The 18639-nt window shown below is 33.4% G+C and overlaps 3 protein-coding genes across 4 annotated transcripts; 1 reads left to right on the forward strand and 2 right to left on the reverse strand.

The window, feature by feature from the left end:
• Positions 1-1491: 1491 nt before the first annotated feature.
• Positions 1492-7866, forward strand: LOC130717111 (uncharacterized). Of its 2 annotated transcripts, XM_057567226.1 has the most exons (14): positions 1496-1951; positions 3096-3207; positions 4091-4203; positions 4465-4587; positions 4718-4926; positions 5352-5427; positions 5504-5590; positions 5755-5835; positions 6073-6105; positions 6183-6236; positions 6335-6376; positions 6580-6658; positions 6777-6847; positions 7227-7866. In XM_057567226.1, exons 1-14 carry the CDS (start codon positions 1781-1783, stop codon positions 7320-7322), a joined length of 1347 nt encoding a protein of 448 aa, XP_057423209.1. In that variant the 5' UTR covers positions 1496-1780; the 3' UTR covers positions 7323-7866. The 2 variants fall into 2 exon arrangements, with proteins under 2 accessions (XP_057423210.1, XP_057423209.1); XM_057567227.1 differs by lacking the exons at positions 6580-6658; positions 6777-6847; positions 7227-7866 and adding an exon at positions 6500-6574 and having other exon boundaries at positions 1492-1951.
• Positions 7867-8295: 429 nt separating this feature from the next.
• On the reverse strand, positions 8296-10719 carry LOC130717113 (uncharacterized). The gene is made up of 4 exons (XM_057567228.1): positions 10482-10719; positions 10218-10387; positions 9568-9828; positions 8296-8681 (listed from the first exon to the last, which is right to left on the reverse strand). Exons 1-4 carry the CDS (start codon positions 10606-10608, stop codon positions 8496-8498), a joined length of 744 nt encoding a protein of 247 aa, XP_057423211.1. The 5' UTR covers positions 10609-10719; the 3' UTR covers positions 8296-8495.
• A 6431-nt stretch (positions 10720-17150) lies between these two features.
• On the reverse strand, positions 17151-17867 carry LOC130720024 (agamous-like MADS-box protein AGL62). The gene has a single exon (XM_057570608.1). It carries the CDS (start codon positions 17865-17867, stop codon positions 17151-17153), a length of 717 nt encoding a protein of 238 aa, XP_057426591.1.
• Between the last annotated feature and the right edge of the window lie 772 nt (positions 17868-18639).

The following is an 18639-nucleotide window of genomic DNA, read 5'->3' on the forward strand; positions in this document are numbered from 1 at the left end:
TTATATGTTTATGAGGGATATATGTTGGATAACTTGGTTAACAACTACAAGGTTGAATCATTGATCCTCCTAAGTAGTATCGTTCACTCCAAGCGAGTAACTTGCGCCACGCGACCCACTTATAATTATCATTATTTCGGGCTTCAATTATCTTTCTGTCACTGTCGATTAACTCCTAGCCAAACTGTTTTCTCAATCCCTTAAACATTTTGGCGAGCCTAATTTCTCTTCAAATCCAGCTCAAAATAAGAAAGTACTACTAAAATTAATATGTTTGTGATTGGCATTTTATTCAGGGTGTTTCTACTTTATTTTCTGTCCTTTTGAATAAGTATTTCTTGTTCTTACATTTGTTGCTAGTATAACTTTACTTTTGATCCATATCTAACTTTTTTTTTTGACGGATCCATATCTAACATTTTTTTTGACGGAATATCTAACATTTTCTTGCTTAGCCGAAAGTGCAAACGTATCACACCCCCAAAATATTTAATGAGAGTTATGTTGGGGAGCATACCTATCTATAATGGGTATTTAAATTGAATAATTCTTGTACGAAAAGTGTTACTAATAAAAAAAATTAATATAATTGTATTAACTTATTATTATAGTAGTAGTTTTGATACAGATTCAATGTTAATTTACTGCATCATTTGGAAAAATGTTTGCAATACTCTCTTTTCAACACTTTCTTGTTCATTGGTTAAGATTCAAGTGAGGTCTACAAAAAATGAGATATATATGAATTTCAACAAATTAATGAGAGTGTTGTTAGCAGTTCTCTAATTATTTGATTCAAAGCTACCATTTGGTATCAATAGCTACCAATAGAAATTGTAAAAATAATTTCCAATTTTTCTTTTAAATACAAATATTAATTAAAAATTACAAAATAAAATAAAATTGTAAAGTGCTCTCCTATAGAAACCATATCAATGAAATTTGTTCCAAAAAGTACTTGAAGCTTTGGATTTGTGGTGCCTACATATACTGTGCTCCTTAGAATTGCTGAATTGATTGAATTCAAGATAATTTTCAGTTTCACCTCCAACTATTTGTGTGGCTATATCTCTTTCTTTTCTTTTCTTTTCTTTACATTTTCTAACGTAAAAAAGTGTGTTTAATGTTTAATAATATACTAACGTAACTAATTAATCAAAAGTGAAGAGTTCATTAAAGTGGAGTTTAGGGTAGTAATAAGCCAATTTAAGTTATTTATCAGTTTCTATTCTATAGTATTCCTTCCACAACGTAACTAGGAAGAAAAAAGGAGTATATAATTATTATCTCTGGGAAATAAAATGGAGACAAAAGGTGGCGGTAGAGCAGGAAGGTGCCAAGTTATAAAAAGCAAAGCATGGTAAATGCTAGTAATATTGCTCTGCTCCCCACAAATTAACACAATGGTTTGGTATACCAATTAGTCAAGGTTACCACACACACACACCAACACAATAGCGAAGGCATGCATGAGCAAGGTTTGGTTAAAGACGATCGGTCCAAACAGAGCACCTTCCAAGCTACGTTTCCTTGCTTCGTCACTTTGTCTTCCATAGTTAATATCTCATCTGATATATATCCTTCTTTAATAAAGGAACCTTTGGAATCTTCTCCCTATCTCTCTCTCTTTCTCTCTGTTTTCTTTCGTCACTCCCTATCCCTTTCTCTTTGTCGGTCCCCTTCTTCGTGTCACACTTATTTATAGTACTAGTACCCGATCACCATTCACCACAGAGAGAGAGGGCACATACATACACCTTTTCTGAATTCATACCTAAACATGGTGATGGAGGGGTTAACAGGGCTGAGCCACCTTTTCGTGACCATGTTTCTTACGGGTTTTGGCGGCGTCATAGCTATTCCGGCGATCACAGATATCACCATGGCTGCACTCTGCCCCGGTCAGGATGAGTGCTCTCTCGCCATTTACCTCACCGGTTTCCAGCAAGCTGTCAGTCCACTCTCTCTCTATATACCCAACTCTCCCTCTCTCTCTCTCTCTCTAATTTCCTGCATTTCAATTTTAACTTTTGTGGGTTGTGCACTAGTGCATAATGCTCCATTTTTTAATTTTCAATTTTTAAAAATAAGAAAACATACTATATGGTTTGAACTTGTGATTATCAATTCATACTATTATACCTAGTAGTCTTATCAATTCATACTATTATACCTAGTAGTCTTAGTCATTATATGCCATATTTGGGTGTGTGCAGATCTTACAAGCAACCCCCCGGCTTTGCCTTGTCTCAAATATATCTCTAAGAGAAAAAGTTTGATGCACCGACGGTATAAAGTTTTTTTACACCGTCAACCAATCAGATTTCAAGAATGTGAGAAAATTTTTCTTTTCATTTAATTTCTTTAATTGACATGTTACATCCTTGAAATCTGATTGGTTGACGGTGTAAAAAAACTTTACACTGTCGGTGCATCAAAATTAAACTCTATTTTTAATATTCTTTATCTTAGACAAACAATAATAAATTAATTAACTTATATGTATGTCAACCTCTCCTGCAATTGCGTGTTTTTATATATTGGTATTGAGTTACTGATTTGCCAACAAGCATTTTTTGTTGCATTACCCAATCAATTCAAATCAGTTTACTTTTTAATCACCAAATTCAAGTTAATTTTTGCATGCATAAATCACAACCTTACAATTAATTGATGGGAAGTCACTTCAATATAATAGAACACCCAAAATTAAGAGATGTGTATGTCTCTTTTTGACTTTTTACAAGCATTACTTCTTTTTCCCGTGCAAGCTACGTTAGTTACGCTTTATAGATGTTCCGTTTGCATCACACACATATGTGATTGCACCAAATTCTAGTGAGTAGCTTAAAGTGCATAGTTTCATCTTGTCACTATAGTATATAGTTGATGCACTTTAGTTTTACGGTTTATAGTTTACATCTTATTGCACAAGAAACAAAATTCGTTCAACCAACCAACACTGTAATTTATTTCTTACGCTCATAGCTTGGCAAATATACATTATGAACTCTATATACTAAATTAATCTGTGAAAAATATATTCGATTGGAAAACATTAATATGATTTTGGGGGTGAATATGTATTGCTGCAGATGATTGGAGTGGGGTCAGTGGTGACGACGCCATTAATAGGGAACTTGTCCGACCGATACGGTCGAAAAGCCTTACTCACACTTCCTCTTACTGTGTCGGTCATTCCTCAAGGTCTGTACATATTATTATATGCACATACATTGTTTCTTTGGTTTTCATTATTTAAAAACTCTTTAATTTAGGAACATTTTTATCATAGACGATTTTACACGTAATGGATCAATCAATTTATATACACATAACATAATTAGTTACTCCACGCTTGGAGGTTTTTTTTTCTTTCTGAAATTGGTTTGTTGTTAAGAGAGGCCTGTGATTGAGAGCCCAGTCCCACAAAGTATGGGCCCAGCTGTACCATGCTGTGTAGTGGATGGCTACTATCGTTTTCGTGTGTTTTGTTTTCTACAATTTTGTAGTAACAACAATCATTACCCGTGGATTTAGTGAGGATAAAATAGGTGGTATTGCATAATCACTTCTATATAAGTTCTTATGTTCTCATCATGGGAAGCCTAATCATGAATGATTCATCCATAAGCGACCAAAAAATATCTTCGGGTATCTACTAGTAGTACTACCATTTCATGAGATGTCCAAATCTTTCATCTCTTGCATTTGTGACTCTACAAAGAAAGATTCCCATACTGTTTGGCACTCAAACCAACCCTATCAATTGATCCAAACTTTGACCACAAAAAAAAATCATCAATTAATCTTATCAAACGATCCAAACTTAGTTACCAATAATTTAATAATTTATCTCTTATTGACATATCTTTAAAATGTTACTGAATAATAATAATAATAATAATAATAATAATAATAATAATAATAATAATAACTCAGAAGTTATTTGTACAAAACAAAAAATACTAATTTACTATATATACCTTCAATTACGTGAATCGACATTTATGCATGTGGAGGATACTAACTTGTATAAGGTTAATTAGCAACGCTAACTACATATAGTAATGTGGTATTACATCTGCAGTGATATTGGCATATAGCAGGGATACCAAGTTCTTCTATGTGTACTATGTGGTCAGAACTCTTGCTGCCATTGCAGGCGAAGGCAGCTCCCATTGCCTAGCTCTTGCATATGTGGTACTTCCCAATCTCATAAACCTTATCAATGAGGCTCATACACTCACACAAATGCTTCATAGCTACTCAATTAATTGGTTCAAATTAGAGTTTAATATCTACGCACTTATAGAGTAACAAATCTTCAATCAGGATTACTATTTTTCCATAACAAACCTTCAATGCCAGTCAAGATATGATTGAATGTTACACATGTTGGTGTATATAAATTAATTCCTTCAGATTATAACATATATTGGCATTTTGATGTGGTCATATTAGGCAGACAAGGTTCCAGATGGGAGAAGGACAACAGCATTTGGAATACTTGCTGGTGTAGGATCAGCAGCATTTGTTGGTGGTACATTAGCTGCTCGTTTCCTACCCACTGCTTTGATATTTCAGGTTACAGGGTCAAACTTTCTGTCTATGGTTCTTCATCATTGTTTAAATACTTAAGAATTTCTTAGCATGCTGCTAGTTGTTTCTCATACCCCTTTTCTTATTTTCCTACATTTGTAATTGGTTTATTCAGGTTTCTGCAGTCTTCTCAATGATTGGTTTGGTATACATGAGAATTTTCCTTAAGGATAGTGTACCTGGTGGTGGCATGAGGCAGCCATTATTGAAGGAGGCTGAGGAACCATGTCTTGAACAGTGTGCGGATGATTCATCGAACAGGACAACAGGAACATTTAAGAAACTGCCTTCGTTGGGGGATGTAATTTGTTTGCTGAAGTGCAGGTACCTTACACAGAAATGCCTCTTGAATTTGGCCACGATTGAAATAGATTGTTTAAGATTATCTTATAGCAAAAACAATTATGCAAATGTTTAGGTAATCTTATGAAAAGAATTTGTGACATACCTACAAACTGTTTTGAGTTTATTTTTCAAAATCTGCTCAGATCAGCTTATGAATAAGCGCTTACACCTGCTTATCTGTTTTGAACTTATTTCACTCAAATTAGCTTATGGTTGTTTACACAAACACTAAGAAGTGCTTATGTGATGAGCACTTGTGGCTGTTTAGTGTTTACCCAAACACACCATTAGTATAGATTAAGGGCATTAATACTTTTTTCACAAAATCTCTTTGTGGCTACCTATTACCAACTCAAGCAACGTATTTGAAAGAGTTGTTGATCATGCAAGCTTCATGTTTGCAGCCCCACATTCTCACAAGCAGCGGTTGTTTTTCTCTTCAATAGTCTTGCAGATGGTGGCTTGATGTCTATATTGCTGGTAAATTATTCATTACTTTCAAATAAATACATTAGAGTCAAATTCTGTTACTAATTAAATTTCCCACTACATGCAGTACTATTTAAAGGCGCGTTTTCAGTACAACAAGAACCAGTTTGCTGATTTGATGATGATTACTGGGATTGGAGCAACTCTCTCACAAGTAGGCCTTAGTTCTAAGTAGCTGTTTTGTTATTTTGAATTTTTTATGTGTTGTGAAATTTATTCAACTAACATTTTCACTTTCAGTATCCGTAAATGTCACTACAAATGTTAATGACTAACTTTTTGTGGTTGGTTTTGTGTATTTGCAATTCCTTTTCCCAGCTAGTTTTCATGCCCATTTTAGTACCTCTAGTAGGAGAGGAGAAGTTACTCTCAACAGGGCTCCTAGTTAGCTGCATAAATGTAAGTTCAAGCCTCACTCTTCTCAAGATTTCTTATCTGAACTTAGAAGGCATGCAAATATGATATGATGGTAGTATTAGAGGTATTACTCAAAAAAAAAATCTAATTATATTCAGTTGAATCAATTTTCAGATTTAATTTAACAACTGTTCCGATTCAAATTGAACAGAACTCAAATGCATATACATAATTTTATGAAGATACTGATGATGGTTCATAATATGTAATGTTGTGCAGATCTTTATTTACAGCATATCGTGGTCAGGATGGGTAATTATCTTCAAATACATTCTTAATTGTTTATATCTTTTCAAAACAAGCCTTCAAGACTTTTGAAAACCATGCAGGTTCCTTATGCTCTAGCAGGTTTCTCTGTTTTTGGTGTTTTTGTGCGTCCAAGTGTAAGTTTCTTGTGTCCGCTGCCCTTCCTACTGGAATTGGTTTTGTTCAACTACAATGAAATAGTACTCTAATCTCTCACGTTTCATATTTGCCACAGATATGCAGCATTGCATCGAAACAAGTTGGACCTACTGAACAGGTATCCCTAATGAGAAAATGGATTTCCTGCAGTGTAACACATTCTTAAACTGTATTTTCAGAATGTTCAGATTATAACATTGAAAACTGATACAATAAATCTGTTGTTAAATCTATTTTGCAGCATTGAGGGACAACTTAATCTTTATATGTGTGAATTTATATCCTTTTGCTTTTAGCCTAACTCATCAGCCTTTGATTTAGGGGATGGTTCAAGGATGCCTTTCAGGAATTAGTTCTATTGCCAACATTATTGCTCCGTTAATTTTCAGTCCAATGACAGGTACAACCATAATTAGGAGCAAAGTCCAAGGACATATTATATATATATATATATATATAGTACCACTGAATTGAGAAGAAAAACATCAGAAACTAATAAGCTTCTCCATGGTGTGCAGCCTTGTTCCTGTCAGAAGAAGCACCATTTAACTTTCCCGGCTTCAGTCTAATGTGCCTCGGGCTAATACTGGTAAGATGATTCTTCCATCTCAAGATCCAAGATTTATAGCATGTTTGGATTAGCTTATTTTTTCTCAAAATCAAATTTGGTTCTCAAAAACTACTCGTAGAAGTTTCTCCCTAAAATCATTTTGGCTTTAGAATCAATAATAGAGTGATTTCCAAACATGCTACTAGTGGGGATTAACGGGTTAGTTATTAGCTGTGTTCACTTTCCACTACACTAAGAAGCCTACCAGAGTATTGATTCCTATCCTTGAGAAAATTTGGAGTTTTATCAAGCCATGATAAGAACAATGTCTATCAAATACTGCTTAAATTGTCATCATTCATCATGTTCCAATTAGTTTTTCCAATGTTCCTTAATCATGAAATTCATTGTATTTCAGATGACAGCATTTTTCCTTAGTCTAATGATCCGTGCTGATCCCCCTATTGCCAATGACAAAGTTAGTAGTAACCGCTGCGCGCCTACATTGGCTTAAGGCTACTATTTGTACGCAGAAGCCACAAGCATTAAATTTTCAGCCTCATTTTAATCGGCAAAATTGTTGTTCATAACCTATCAGAAGGTAAATTAGAAGAATAATAGAAGGAACCGCACTATAGGTGGATGACATGTATGCTTTGACTTGGTGATCAAGAACATTCATATGGCAGAATATACAGAAAGTGAAAGGTGAAGTTGGTTTTGAAAAATAGTTTAAGGTGAATCAACTGGTAAAGTACAGATGTTCATGCAGATATGAAGAGAAAATGTGGGCTCCTATTAATGAGCCATAGCGTCTGATCAGTTATACTTAAGCCTTTCAAACATAGCAATGTTAATTATTGTATGTATAACCCCCTTTAGATTTATATTGTTTATATTTCTAGCTATTATATTCTTCCCCAAGTTTCCTCTAGTTAGCTTTCTAGGCACATTATTAGTCAAGGACTTTGTAATTCTGTATGTGTCATGTCATGGATGATTATTTTAAAAGCATGTGAATATGAATTGTGTAATGTAATGATTGATTTTAATTTTAATAGTTTTTTTTTAAGATAAAGTGTTTTAGTAGTGTTCACACAGACAGTCCATTTCATTCACACAAACACTAGAGACCTAATTATGGACAGACACCAAGAAATCATGTTGTGCAGTTGCCAAAATAGATGCATGTTTCGTATAGTCTTCAATACTATTGAGACATTCCACATTCACCAGAGATATGATTAAATAAGTCTTTATAAAGGGTAGAGCAATCCTCACACATGAACTAGCTTTTGGGGTAAAGTTAAGCAAAACATGCATTTTAAGAAATTCCATGAAATTTTCCAAAAGGAAAAGAAAAGCAAAGACTAGGGTGTTGGACAAATAATTGAAGCTGAACTGTCAGATAGCTTAGTGAGGAATGGCAGAAAGTAAAAAAAAAAACATCCTAACTCGATATCACAGAATAAAGAGAAGCATAGAAATTTATGTAATGTATTGTACATTATCAAATTGATGATCATACACATGAGTTCTGAAGCTGTATATAAACATAACTACTATACAAAGAAATCCCGTCCTTGACAATTTTCACTATTAAATATGAAAAACACAGAATATACAAGACACCTAAACTAAATATCCATATGATCCGGCAGCAAGCATATCCTCCATTAGCAGGGAATCATTCATGAAATGGGGGATATTCATCATCATCATCATCATCGCTATCTATGTCCATATACCTCAACTTAAGTTCATCATTCCATACTGGACCTTTGTAATTAAAACTTGAATTCAGATAGCAATTTGTCTCCTGAAACAGGTTCAAGTGATCCACTAGCTTATGATACGCATTGCATCCACAACACTACCAACAATGAAAAAAAATTGGTCAGCTTTCTTCCTTTCCCTCTCCACTAGAAATTGGACATGATATTCTAACTTTTTTTATTCCTCCACATAATCCACACCAATGTCTTTAGAACTTGTTTTAAAGTTCAAGCGGCAGGATTTAACTGGATTTTTCACACACACAAACATACATGTATATATTTACATAAATATGTGGGGATATGTTAAAAAGTATACAATATATGTAAGTGCATACAACTAAAATCGTATATTACTTAAACGTACAACCAAGGCCAAGAGTCTTTTAGGAAAATGGGCTTAATATGACGACTGAAGAAGGTATGTATCAACTTATGAAGACACAAAGCCCCAAGGTCAAGAGTCTTGTAGGCGAATTGATCTTTATATGATCACCCAAGAATGTATGCATCAACTTATGAAGGCACAGTTATACAAAATAGTTGTAAGAATATCATCTTCCTTAGAAATTTCAAGGTTGAAAAGGTTGCGGAGTTGAGTGAAAGTATAACAGTATTAAATATAAAGCAAACGTAACTTTACTCTAAGCTTCGTAATCATATAACAGAAAAATGAGGTAAGTAGCGGTGAGCCCTCAGAGCGCTATGCTATAGCGCCGCGATAACCGCTATTTGACAACAAGCAAGAAGACCTTAAGTTTCCCATCCAGAGCCAAATCAATACTTGCAAGTAACATTTAAAAATTTCCAACTTCTCAATTAAATTTTCCCTTTCCTTGAAAGGTTAAAGCCAAGATCAAAGTATTTTGGATGCCATGCACACACTCCTTGTTTTACAATTTTGTTCCAAATTCAATCTAAGAAAATATCAAAACATATGTCAAGATAGGGATTAAGGCTCATCATAACAAAACAAATGGTTACCTGGACAAAAACAGTGCCATCAGTGTAAGCATGGGGATTAATAGCCCGTGTAGTTCGTTGGCCACAGATGGTACAAGTAAAAGCCACAAGCATCCTTCGCCGAGGCGATTTTGTGAAGAGAGACCACGGGAAAGTGGAGATGTTTCCTGTCCCTGATTCATTATCCCTTCCAGCAGCAGGAGCTGAGGGCCCTTCCATCCCTGAACCTGTAGTCCATCCTCTCCCCATCGCGGCACTCAACACCAGCCCCATCGCAGCATCCTGACCCGAAAAAAACTCTCATCAGAATTGAATCATTTTCACAACCAAAAATCAAACCTCTTTCATCCATAGCAAGTTTGGATCAGCTTCTGTTTCTCAAAATCAATTCTGAAATTTAGAAGCTACTCACATAAGCTTCTGCCTAGAATTGATTCTGAATTTAGAATCAATAGTAGAAGGGTTTCCAAACATGCCTAACACAATTGACCCTTTGAAATTTCAGATACTTTAGGTGAACAAGCATTGAAGTTCAGAATAAATTGTCACAAAAAAACCTTAAAAGCACAAAATAAAAAACAAAAATTTAGCACCAACTATACGTAATGCATGCAATTCAGCCTATGAAATTTGAGATATGATTGATACAGGGGAATGAAAACTAGACATACTTTTGAAAGAGGGGAAAGGGAGAAGCAGCGGCGATCACTGAGAATTGGAAGGTTGTTGTTGTTGTTGTTGTTGTTGTTGTTGTTGTTGTTGTTGTTGTTGTTGTTGTCATCGTTGTTGGTGTTGATTCCCTTGGAATTGAATTGGGTATCTGAATCCTGACCATCATCACCTGAAAACAAAACCAAGTCACAATTTTGAAGACCATGATGATCGTAAGAAAATATGAGAAATCAAACAAAAAAAGAGAGGGGTTGATTACGCACGCTTGGAGGCTAAACGAAAGTGAAGGGACTTGGGAGAAGGGGAAAGTCTTGATGATGGGAAAATGGAAAAAGGAGAAGAAGGAGATGGTAGAGTTGCAGAAGAACATGTTGCCAAAGTTTCCATCATCGTCTTTGTGTAATTGTGTTGTGATTCTGATTCTGAATCAAAACAAGGGTCAAACGAAACAATCAAACAAAACAACCTCCTCACCACAAAAAATATCCCAACACCGCAAATAATAATCATAAATAAAATTGTTCTATATTATGTTATGGTTTTTGTTCTTTTTTCTACTTTGACTCTTTGAGGCTTCAACATGGTGACTTTTTTTTAAGTTGAATTATGTGATACCCACATATTTTTGGTGTGATACCCATATTAGGTGGTTTAGTAGATCAATGACATACGGTAATTAGAATTATAAAAATTTTGGTGCAATAGCGTTTTCGTTTATTGGGCAACTTGATTGTCTTATAACGACCTTTGTTGACGTCCACCGCGACCTTGAAGTGGTTGCTTCGAATTTCGATCCTAGCATTGGACATGAGCACCATAGTTTCGATAAAGAGAGAGGTTAATACTAATTGATTCAACGCCATTAATCTTAAGGTACATTACTGGGAAAATACAATTGTTGACTTATGTGATACATCAGTCTTTATTACTATGACAACTTATTTTGGGTACCATACTTTAACCTGACTTAAGGTATCACACTTTTTTTAATATAATATATATAAAAAATTATTTACCAAACAATTACAAAGAGAGAGATGAATTGCGACGGAAAATAAATCCGCAAAAAAATCTTTGTCAGCATATTTGCGATGGAATACTTATCCGTCACAAAAACCTTGGCAGCAAAATGGTGCAAGTAGTCCGTCACGGAAATCCTTGTTAGCGAAATTGCGACGGAAATCGATCGGTCACAAAATTCTTATAAAGGTTCTTGCGACGGAAAGTGTGTCGTCACAAACATTTGCGACGGTAGTTAAATCCATCACAAAATCCTTTTAGCGACCGAATATTAGAATCGGATTGTTTCCGTCGCAAGGTCCATTATCATTGATGGACCAAAGTGGTTATTTGTCAATCAGACATGCGATTTTGTGACGAGAAATCCCTCTAAGATTTTGTCGCTAATTTCATATCAAGTTCATTGGGACGGATTAGTTTACCGTCACTATGGACCTGTGTTAGACTGTTAGTAAATTGTTTTCAAACTATAATTTTTTTGGTAATTTTTTTTATTTTTTACATTATTATTTTTTAAAAAAGAACCCACATTGGTCATTGGTTGTGTTCTTTTCTTTGTTTTCCTTTTCGTTTTCCTTTTAACAATAGACTTTTGATCAAGAGGTTCGCACATTTCACAATAGGCTATGCATAATAGGCCAGGCCTAAAAGGTTTGTTATGGTTGTGTGTGTGATTGGATGGAGTAGAATGGACGAGATGAATGAGAGATGCATTGTTTGTATTGTTCAGAAAATTGATGATTGTTTTAGACCAAATATTTGACTATATATATCAAGGACCTGGAACATTAATCCTAAAATATATTTTGATAATTTTTAGAGGTATTAATTTTTTTTTCAAACGTTTTTTTTAGGCAAATGTTAGTTGTTAAAAATGTTTGTAAATTAGTTTTAAAAAAATATATTAGTAAATTAATTCTTCCTCCGGGTTCGAACCCGAGACCTATGACTGCACATGATTTGAGTTGGATGAATTTTCAGACTAATCAGGATCCGAACCAATCAAAATTGTTTGGGTTGGGTTGGGTTGGGTTGGGTTGGATTTCCTTAATTTTCACCTACAGACCCAAACCAACCTAATCTGACAATCTTCGGGTTGTTTGGATGGATTGATTGGATCGCCATATTAAAATAAAAATAAATCTGGAATATTGAAAAAATATTAAAAAATAAATACTCCAAGTCTATAACATGCAATTACATCATAAGTTCATAATAACTACCGTCCACACACATCTATACAACAACACATAACTAAACAAGTACTTTAAGTATTTAAACATAACAAGTAATTACAAACAAACTAGTCTCAAAGTTTCCTAAAAATCACTCTAATAGTAGGACTCCAAGTTTCCATAAAATACATACCCTACAAGTAGGTTAGGTAAAAATTAAAGTTATTAAAAATATATATTAAATAATATATTATTATTATATGATTGGATTTCGGGTTAGGTTTGATGAATTATTTTGGAATCTGATTTCCGATCCAAAGATGATTGGATCGTAATAAAATCAATCTGATTGACCCGTTTACCCAATCCAACCCGCATTTTTACCATTGGATCAGATTGGGTTGAATGGTTTCATTGGATTGGCCCGACCCATGTGCACCCCAAGCGAGACCCTTCACCCTTCATCTCACTCAACCCTTATGTCCCTAACTCTTACCACTTGAACTATCCTTCGGAGACAGTTTTTTTCAAACGTGTTATCCACATTTAAATGCTTTCAAAAATTTAATCCCACGTCTAACATTTTACATAATAAATTTTATCTTAGTTCTTCAAATAATCATCATAAATTAAACTAGGTATATTATGCAATAATTTTAGTATTCAATATTGTTTAAAGACAAAAAAAAAATCATTCAATGTGTGTATTCAATATTTTTTTGGAGGAATGATTTACACCAATTCAACAGTTTTTATTTTTATTTTTAAAGAAACCAAATATACTGATTAAATGGAAGGTGACATAGACGCCAAAACATCTGCAGACACAAACAGTACTACCTCCGGCGACATTTCCTCAATCTATACAGATCCTGGGAAAGATGAGACATGCGTGGCCAAGTAGTCTGCAACCTTATTATCAGAATGACAGACAAAAATAACAGAAACAGAATTAAACTGAGTAACTAGAGAATGGCGATCCCCTAAAATAGTAGAAAAATAAGAGGCACCAGCAATAAAGTTCTTCCATCCATGGTAAAGCTGCAAACAATTTGTCTCAAAGCAAACAGTCCGGAACCCAAGCTCACGCGTCATGATCATAGCCCAACGCAAACCTTGAGCTTCCGCCAATCTCAGGGATAAAACCTGCATCGTATGCGACGTTGCAGCAGCTGCGACTTCACCCTCATAATTTCACACCACCATCCCAAAGTGAGCAGCTCCTCCATCCCTGATTGAAGCATCCATATTTATCTTGATGGTACCTTGATGTGGTCGATGCCAAACCGAAGGCAGCGCCGTTGTGCTCCTCCCCTGTGGTTGCTGAACCCCGTGAGGAACATCCATGAGGGCCCCAATACGCAACAACAAAGGTGTGATGGCCAGCTGCTTATCATGAAAAACTGTTGTGTTCCTAGCCTCCCACAACACATACAACAGCGTCTGCAATTGTTTTTGGTAAATTTGGAAGATAAATTGCCCTCTAGGGATTGATCTTTAGACCCCTCTCACTCAACACATATGTCCCCTAACTCTTACCACTTGAGCTATCATTCGGGGACACACCAATTCAAGAGTTTAATTTTACTATTAATTACCCTATTTAGTACGTTTTTGAAAAAAATTATTCTATAATCACTTTTAAATTAAATTAATGTTTTTATCATACTAATAATACTAGTATTGATCTCGCACCATGCACGGATGAAATAATAATACTTTGTCGGCATACATCAGACCTTTTTATATTTCCTACTAGTTTTTCTTTGGCTTAAATGCACTTTTGGACCCTCATGTTTTAACTTTTTGCGATTATCAACCCTTATCTTTTTTTTTTCTACGAATGAGAACCCTATTCTTTCAAAACGCTGCACCGTTTACCCTTCCGTCCAAATCCGTCAAAAACTTGACGGAACACGCTGATATGGCCTTCCACGTGGATAAAAGGGGGATTTAAAAAAAATGGCTTAAATGCACTTTTGGACCCTCAAGTTTACATTTTTTGCGATTGTTGACCTGATCTTATTTTTAGTTTGAATGGAGACCCTAATCTTTCAAAACGTTGCACCGTTTACCCTTCCGTCGGAAGACCAGGTAAGTGGGTTCCGTCAAGTTTTTGATGGATTTGGACGGAAGGGTAAACGGTGCAACATTTTGAGAGATTAGGGTCTCCATTCGTAGAAAAATAAGATCAGGGTAAAAAATCGCAAAAAATATAAACTTGGGGGTCCAAAAGTGCATTTAAGCCTTTTTCATTTTTAAGTACGTTTATCACATATTTAAGTATTTTTTTCTAAACCTAGTTACATTCTAATTTGTTATGCTTTGAATAAATATACTAAAATCATTTTAATCTTCCAGATAAACATACGAAAATATAAAATATAAAAAATTTGAGTTAATTTCCAAATCAATCCTTTAAAACTATTTGATATCAATTTTTTATGACATATTTGATATCATTTTGAACGTAAGACTACATTCAATTTTTTATTTTATTTTGTTATATAAAAAATAACCATAATCATAATAAAATATATATTTTGTCAGCATATATACATCTTAATAATAGAAAAGTCACAATTAACTTTTATTAATTATTCTAATGTCATTAAAAATCATTAAATGTCAAATTAATACAGTAGTTATTTTTGAAAAAAGTCACAATTGACTTTTGTTAATTATTTTAAAGTCATTAATAATTATTCAATGCAATATTAAATTATTAATACATTAATTATTTTTTAAAATATCAAATTATTTAATATTTAAATTACTAAAAAAGTCATAAAATATAAATATGACATCATATACCTACTAGTTATAGTATGAGAGAGAAAACTCATAAAAGAAAAGACATAGAATGAGGGAGTGACGTAGCCACTCTTTGATTTCGAAAATAGTATATAGTATATGATTTATAAAATTTCATATAATCCAAAAAAATTTAATGCATCCCTAATATATACTAATATTAATGAAAATTTTATTTTTGAAATATATTAATTCAATTATATTTTTAGTGAGTTTAATTTTTATATTATTTGAAGGAAATCATAAGGAAAAACTATTATTCAATTTTTGGCTGGTAAAACTAAATTTTACTAAATTTGAATTATTAAAATTTACAGTTAATGGTCATATTAAAAAATATTATTCAATTGTTTGATTGAATAAAATATTAAAATAACATTTTATGGAATTTAAATTATTAATGATGAAAATATATTTATATATATAGATATATATATATACACACACACATATATATAAATAATAATCATAATGAAAAATTATTATTCAATTGTTTGATTGAATAAAATAATATTTTTTGGAAGTTAAATTATTAATGATGAAATATACACACACACACACACATATATATATATATATATATAAATAATCATCATAATGAAAATTTATTATTCAATTGTCTGATATATAAAAAATTATTGAATTTAAATTTATTATTCAATTATTTAATTGTTTCATCATTCAATTATTATTGCTAGATTGATTTCCTCTAAAAAGGTTAATATAATAATTTTTATCATTATAATAAAAAAATTAAAGGAAAAGTTTGGTGGATAGATAATACACTTAAAATTAAATAAATTTAATAATAGAAAAAAGAGAAATGAGATATTTCACGAATGATGTAATTGAAAAAGAAGAGGAAAATCAAAAGAGAAAATAAGATAAAAAAACACCGGAATGTGAATAGATTGAGAGATAATTTAAAACTTAATCATCTAAAACATAAAGCGGTCCTCCTAAATAGTCATGTCAGATTAAAAAATGACATAGCAAATTGTCATCTTATACGCTTCAATACAATTTATTTTATAGTTTTGGCTAATCTTAAAAAAACCCTCACCATTAATCTAAATTACATATATTCTAAAAAGTAACACAAACAATTCTATTATTAATATCATCAAAGAAGGATCTTGAGAGCAACCCTCTAGTAAAGTAAGCATATATATCATAGGAGAACTAGCCAAAATGTAGCGCATAGAAAGAGATAATTTAAGCATAGAAATTAAACCTAGGCTTGTAGCATAAGATAAACTAATAATATGAGGATATAATAACTAAATGAGAGAGCTATTTGAGGGCAAATAACAAAAATTGTGAGGAAACCATAAAAAATGTCACCCATTCGAGCAAATAAAATCTGCAAAACCTGGCATGAACTAAATTTTCATCCAAACGAAAATTTGAGGCCAAGATAGAAAAACGTGAGAAAAAAATTGATGCCTGAAAAAGTGACTTCTGATCGAGTTAAAACTAGAATAAAGACTTTCCTTCATTCTCGCAAAAGGTTTCGACTATTTGGTACAATATCGCGTTAAAATTTAAGTATAAATTGTTTTATAAATACTTTTGTCTGATTTTAGCACATATCTTTATCATAATCATTCCATACTTAATAATTTCAAAGCCTTAACCATTTTAAACAACCAAACTGATTCACATGAAGGAATAATAAAACTACAGAGAGAAATGATATAAAATAAACATTTTACTTCAATAAGATACCCTTTATTTTAATAAATTATGTTCGGGAACTACAATACAAATAGTTCCGAACTACAAAATTCATGAAAACTCAAATCCTAAGCAGTCATAACCATATCACATACATGAAACTAGTTAAGCCTATGTGCTGTAGGAAATTGAAAACAACATTAAACTAAAGAACATATAGGGCATCATCATCATCAAGGGATGCTCTCAGAAGAACCTATGGGTTCCTCCATACCCTCCCATATTATTGAAGCCAAACAAGTTATGAGCATGTAGCATGGGCCCTTGAAAAAACTGTTGTGGAAAAACTTGAGGAGGGGGTAGGAGTGGGTGGTGGATAGGGACCATGGCGTTTGCGGAACCACTAGCAACAGTAAAAAATGGATGGGTTGGTGGAGTGGTAGCTGCAGTAGCACCATAGCTAGTGACACGCTTCTTGAGCTCATCCAGTGCCTCCCTAAATTTCTCAAGTTGAGACTTGTCCATCTCCTCAACTTGACTAGCCGACCAGAATTGGGCTTGGGTCGTCTTGCATAGGCGGTTCAGCTCCTCGCCATGCTTCTTGTGGGATTCTAGTTGGTTGTTGATATGAGTGAGTTGCGCGTTGAGCTCAAGCACGTTGGTTCTTCGTTGAGCCTCAATGTACCACATGGTACTGGAGGTTTGGTATGGGGCATGGGATACGTAGCGTTGAATGACAGCCTCCATGCTGGGGTGGCCAAAGGAGAAGGCCTTCCCACCAGGTGAGAAAACAATGAGAGCAAGCTCTGCACCACAAAGGGTGCATAGCTCGCTAGCTTTCTTGAAGAGCCCAGTACGGCGCTTCGAGAAAGTAACTTGAAGATGACTCTCATTAGTTATTCTTTTCATCTCTATCTTTTGTCTTCCTCTGGTTTTCTTTCCAGAAGTTCCAACAACTGACATGGCTGCAGAGTGAATGAAAGAAGAGAAATGACAGGATTAGAGATTAGAGAATGAGTTGTAGGCACATTTTGGAATGGGGTAAGAAAGGGTCTTTTATAGGCATTTTTGTGCATAAATTTTCATTGCATTGAAAGGTTTTTGGATTGAGATATTGTGCGTATTCCCCTTAAAATGGTAGTACTTTCATTGCAAAGGACTGGCACTCTAGAGACAGTTGTTCATAGTATGTTTATCCTTACTCAGTAGTGCTGGGATAAAATTCAAGAAATAGCTGTAAATGATTTGTCTTAAGATAAAAATTAAAAAGTCATTAAAGCAGTTTATAATTACATTTATATAATTATTATAATTTAAAAATGGAAAAATAAATTTGTTAAGATAATTAATCATTGAAAATTATATTACAAAATGTATATGGAAGCTAATTTAGATTTTAAATGTAAATAATTAAAATAGGTTGAGTATTGCCTATTAGTCACTTCATACAAAAAGTCAACTTCAAAGTCCTTGATTTTATGAAAGATTTATCATCATCATAATCTTCTTCTTCTTATTAGTTAGTGTGTGTGTCCAGCTAATTCTTACTTTTTTTTTTTAAATTTGTTATTGAACCTAGCTAAAGATAATTAACTTTTAATTATGCTAACGATAATTAAATTAAATATGATACAGAAGAACCTAGATAAATATCTAAAGACCTTACAATCTATTTTGATAATTAGACACCCAAAAGTAATTTTGATCAATACAATCCAAACCGTGTTACCCTATA

This window comes from Lotus japonicus, chromosome 5, assembly GCF_012489685.1.
Source record: "Lotus japonicus ecotype B-129 chromosome 5, LjGifu_v1.2".
Lineage (NCBI taxonomy): Eukaryota > Viridiplantae > Streptophyta > Magnoliopsida > Fabales > Fabaceae > Lotus > Lotus japonicus.

Excerpts from the sequence above, each read along its gene's own strand:
- LOC130717113 (XM_057567228.1), bottom strand. The coding sequence starts at position 10,608 with ATGATGGAAACTTTGGCAACATGTTCTTCTGCAACTCTACCATCTCCT. Across the intron at positions 10,388-10,481 it reads CTTTCGTTTAGCCTCCAAGC|GTGATGATGGTCAGGATTCA; the intron begins GTGCGTAATCAA and ends TTTTGTTTTCAG. Across the intron at positions 9,829-10,217 it reads CCCTTTCCCCTCTTTCAAAA|GATGCTGCGATGGGGCTGGT; the intron begins GTATGTCTAGTT and ends TTTTCGGGTCAG.
- LOC130717111 (XM_057567226.1), top strand. The coding sequence starts at position 1,781 with ATGGTGATGGAGGGGTTAACAGGGCTGAGCCACCTTTTCGTGACCATG. Across the intron at positions 3,208-4,090 it reads TGTGTCGGTCATTCCTCAAG|TGATATTGGCATATAGCAGG; the intron begins GTCTGTACATAT and ends TTACATCTGCAG. Across the intron at positions 5,591-5,754 it reads TTGGAGCAACTCTCTCACAA|CTAGTTTTCATGCCCATTTT; the intron begins GTAGGCCTTAGT and ends TCCTTTTCCCAG.
- LOC130720024 (XM_057570608.1), bottom strand. The coding sequence starts at position 17,867 with ATGTCAGTTGTTGGAACTTCTGGAAAGAAAACCAGAGGAAGACAAAAG.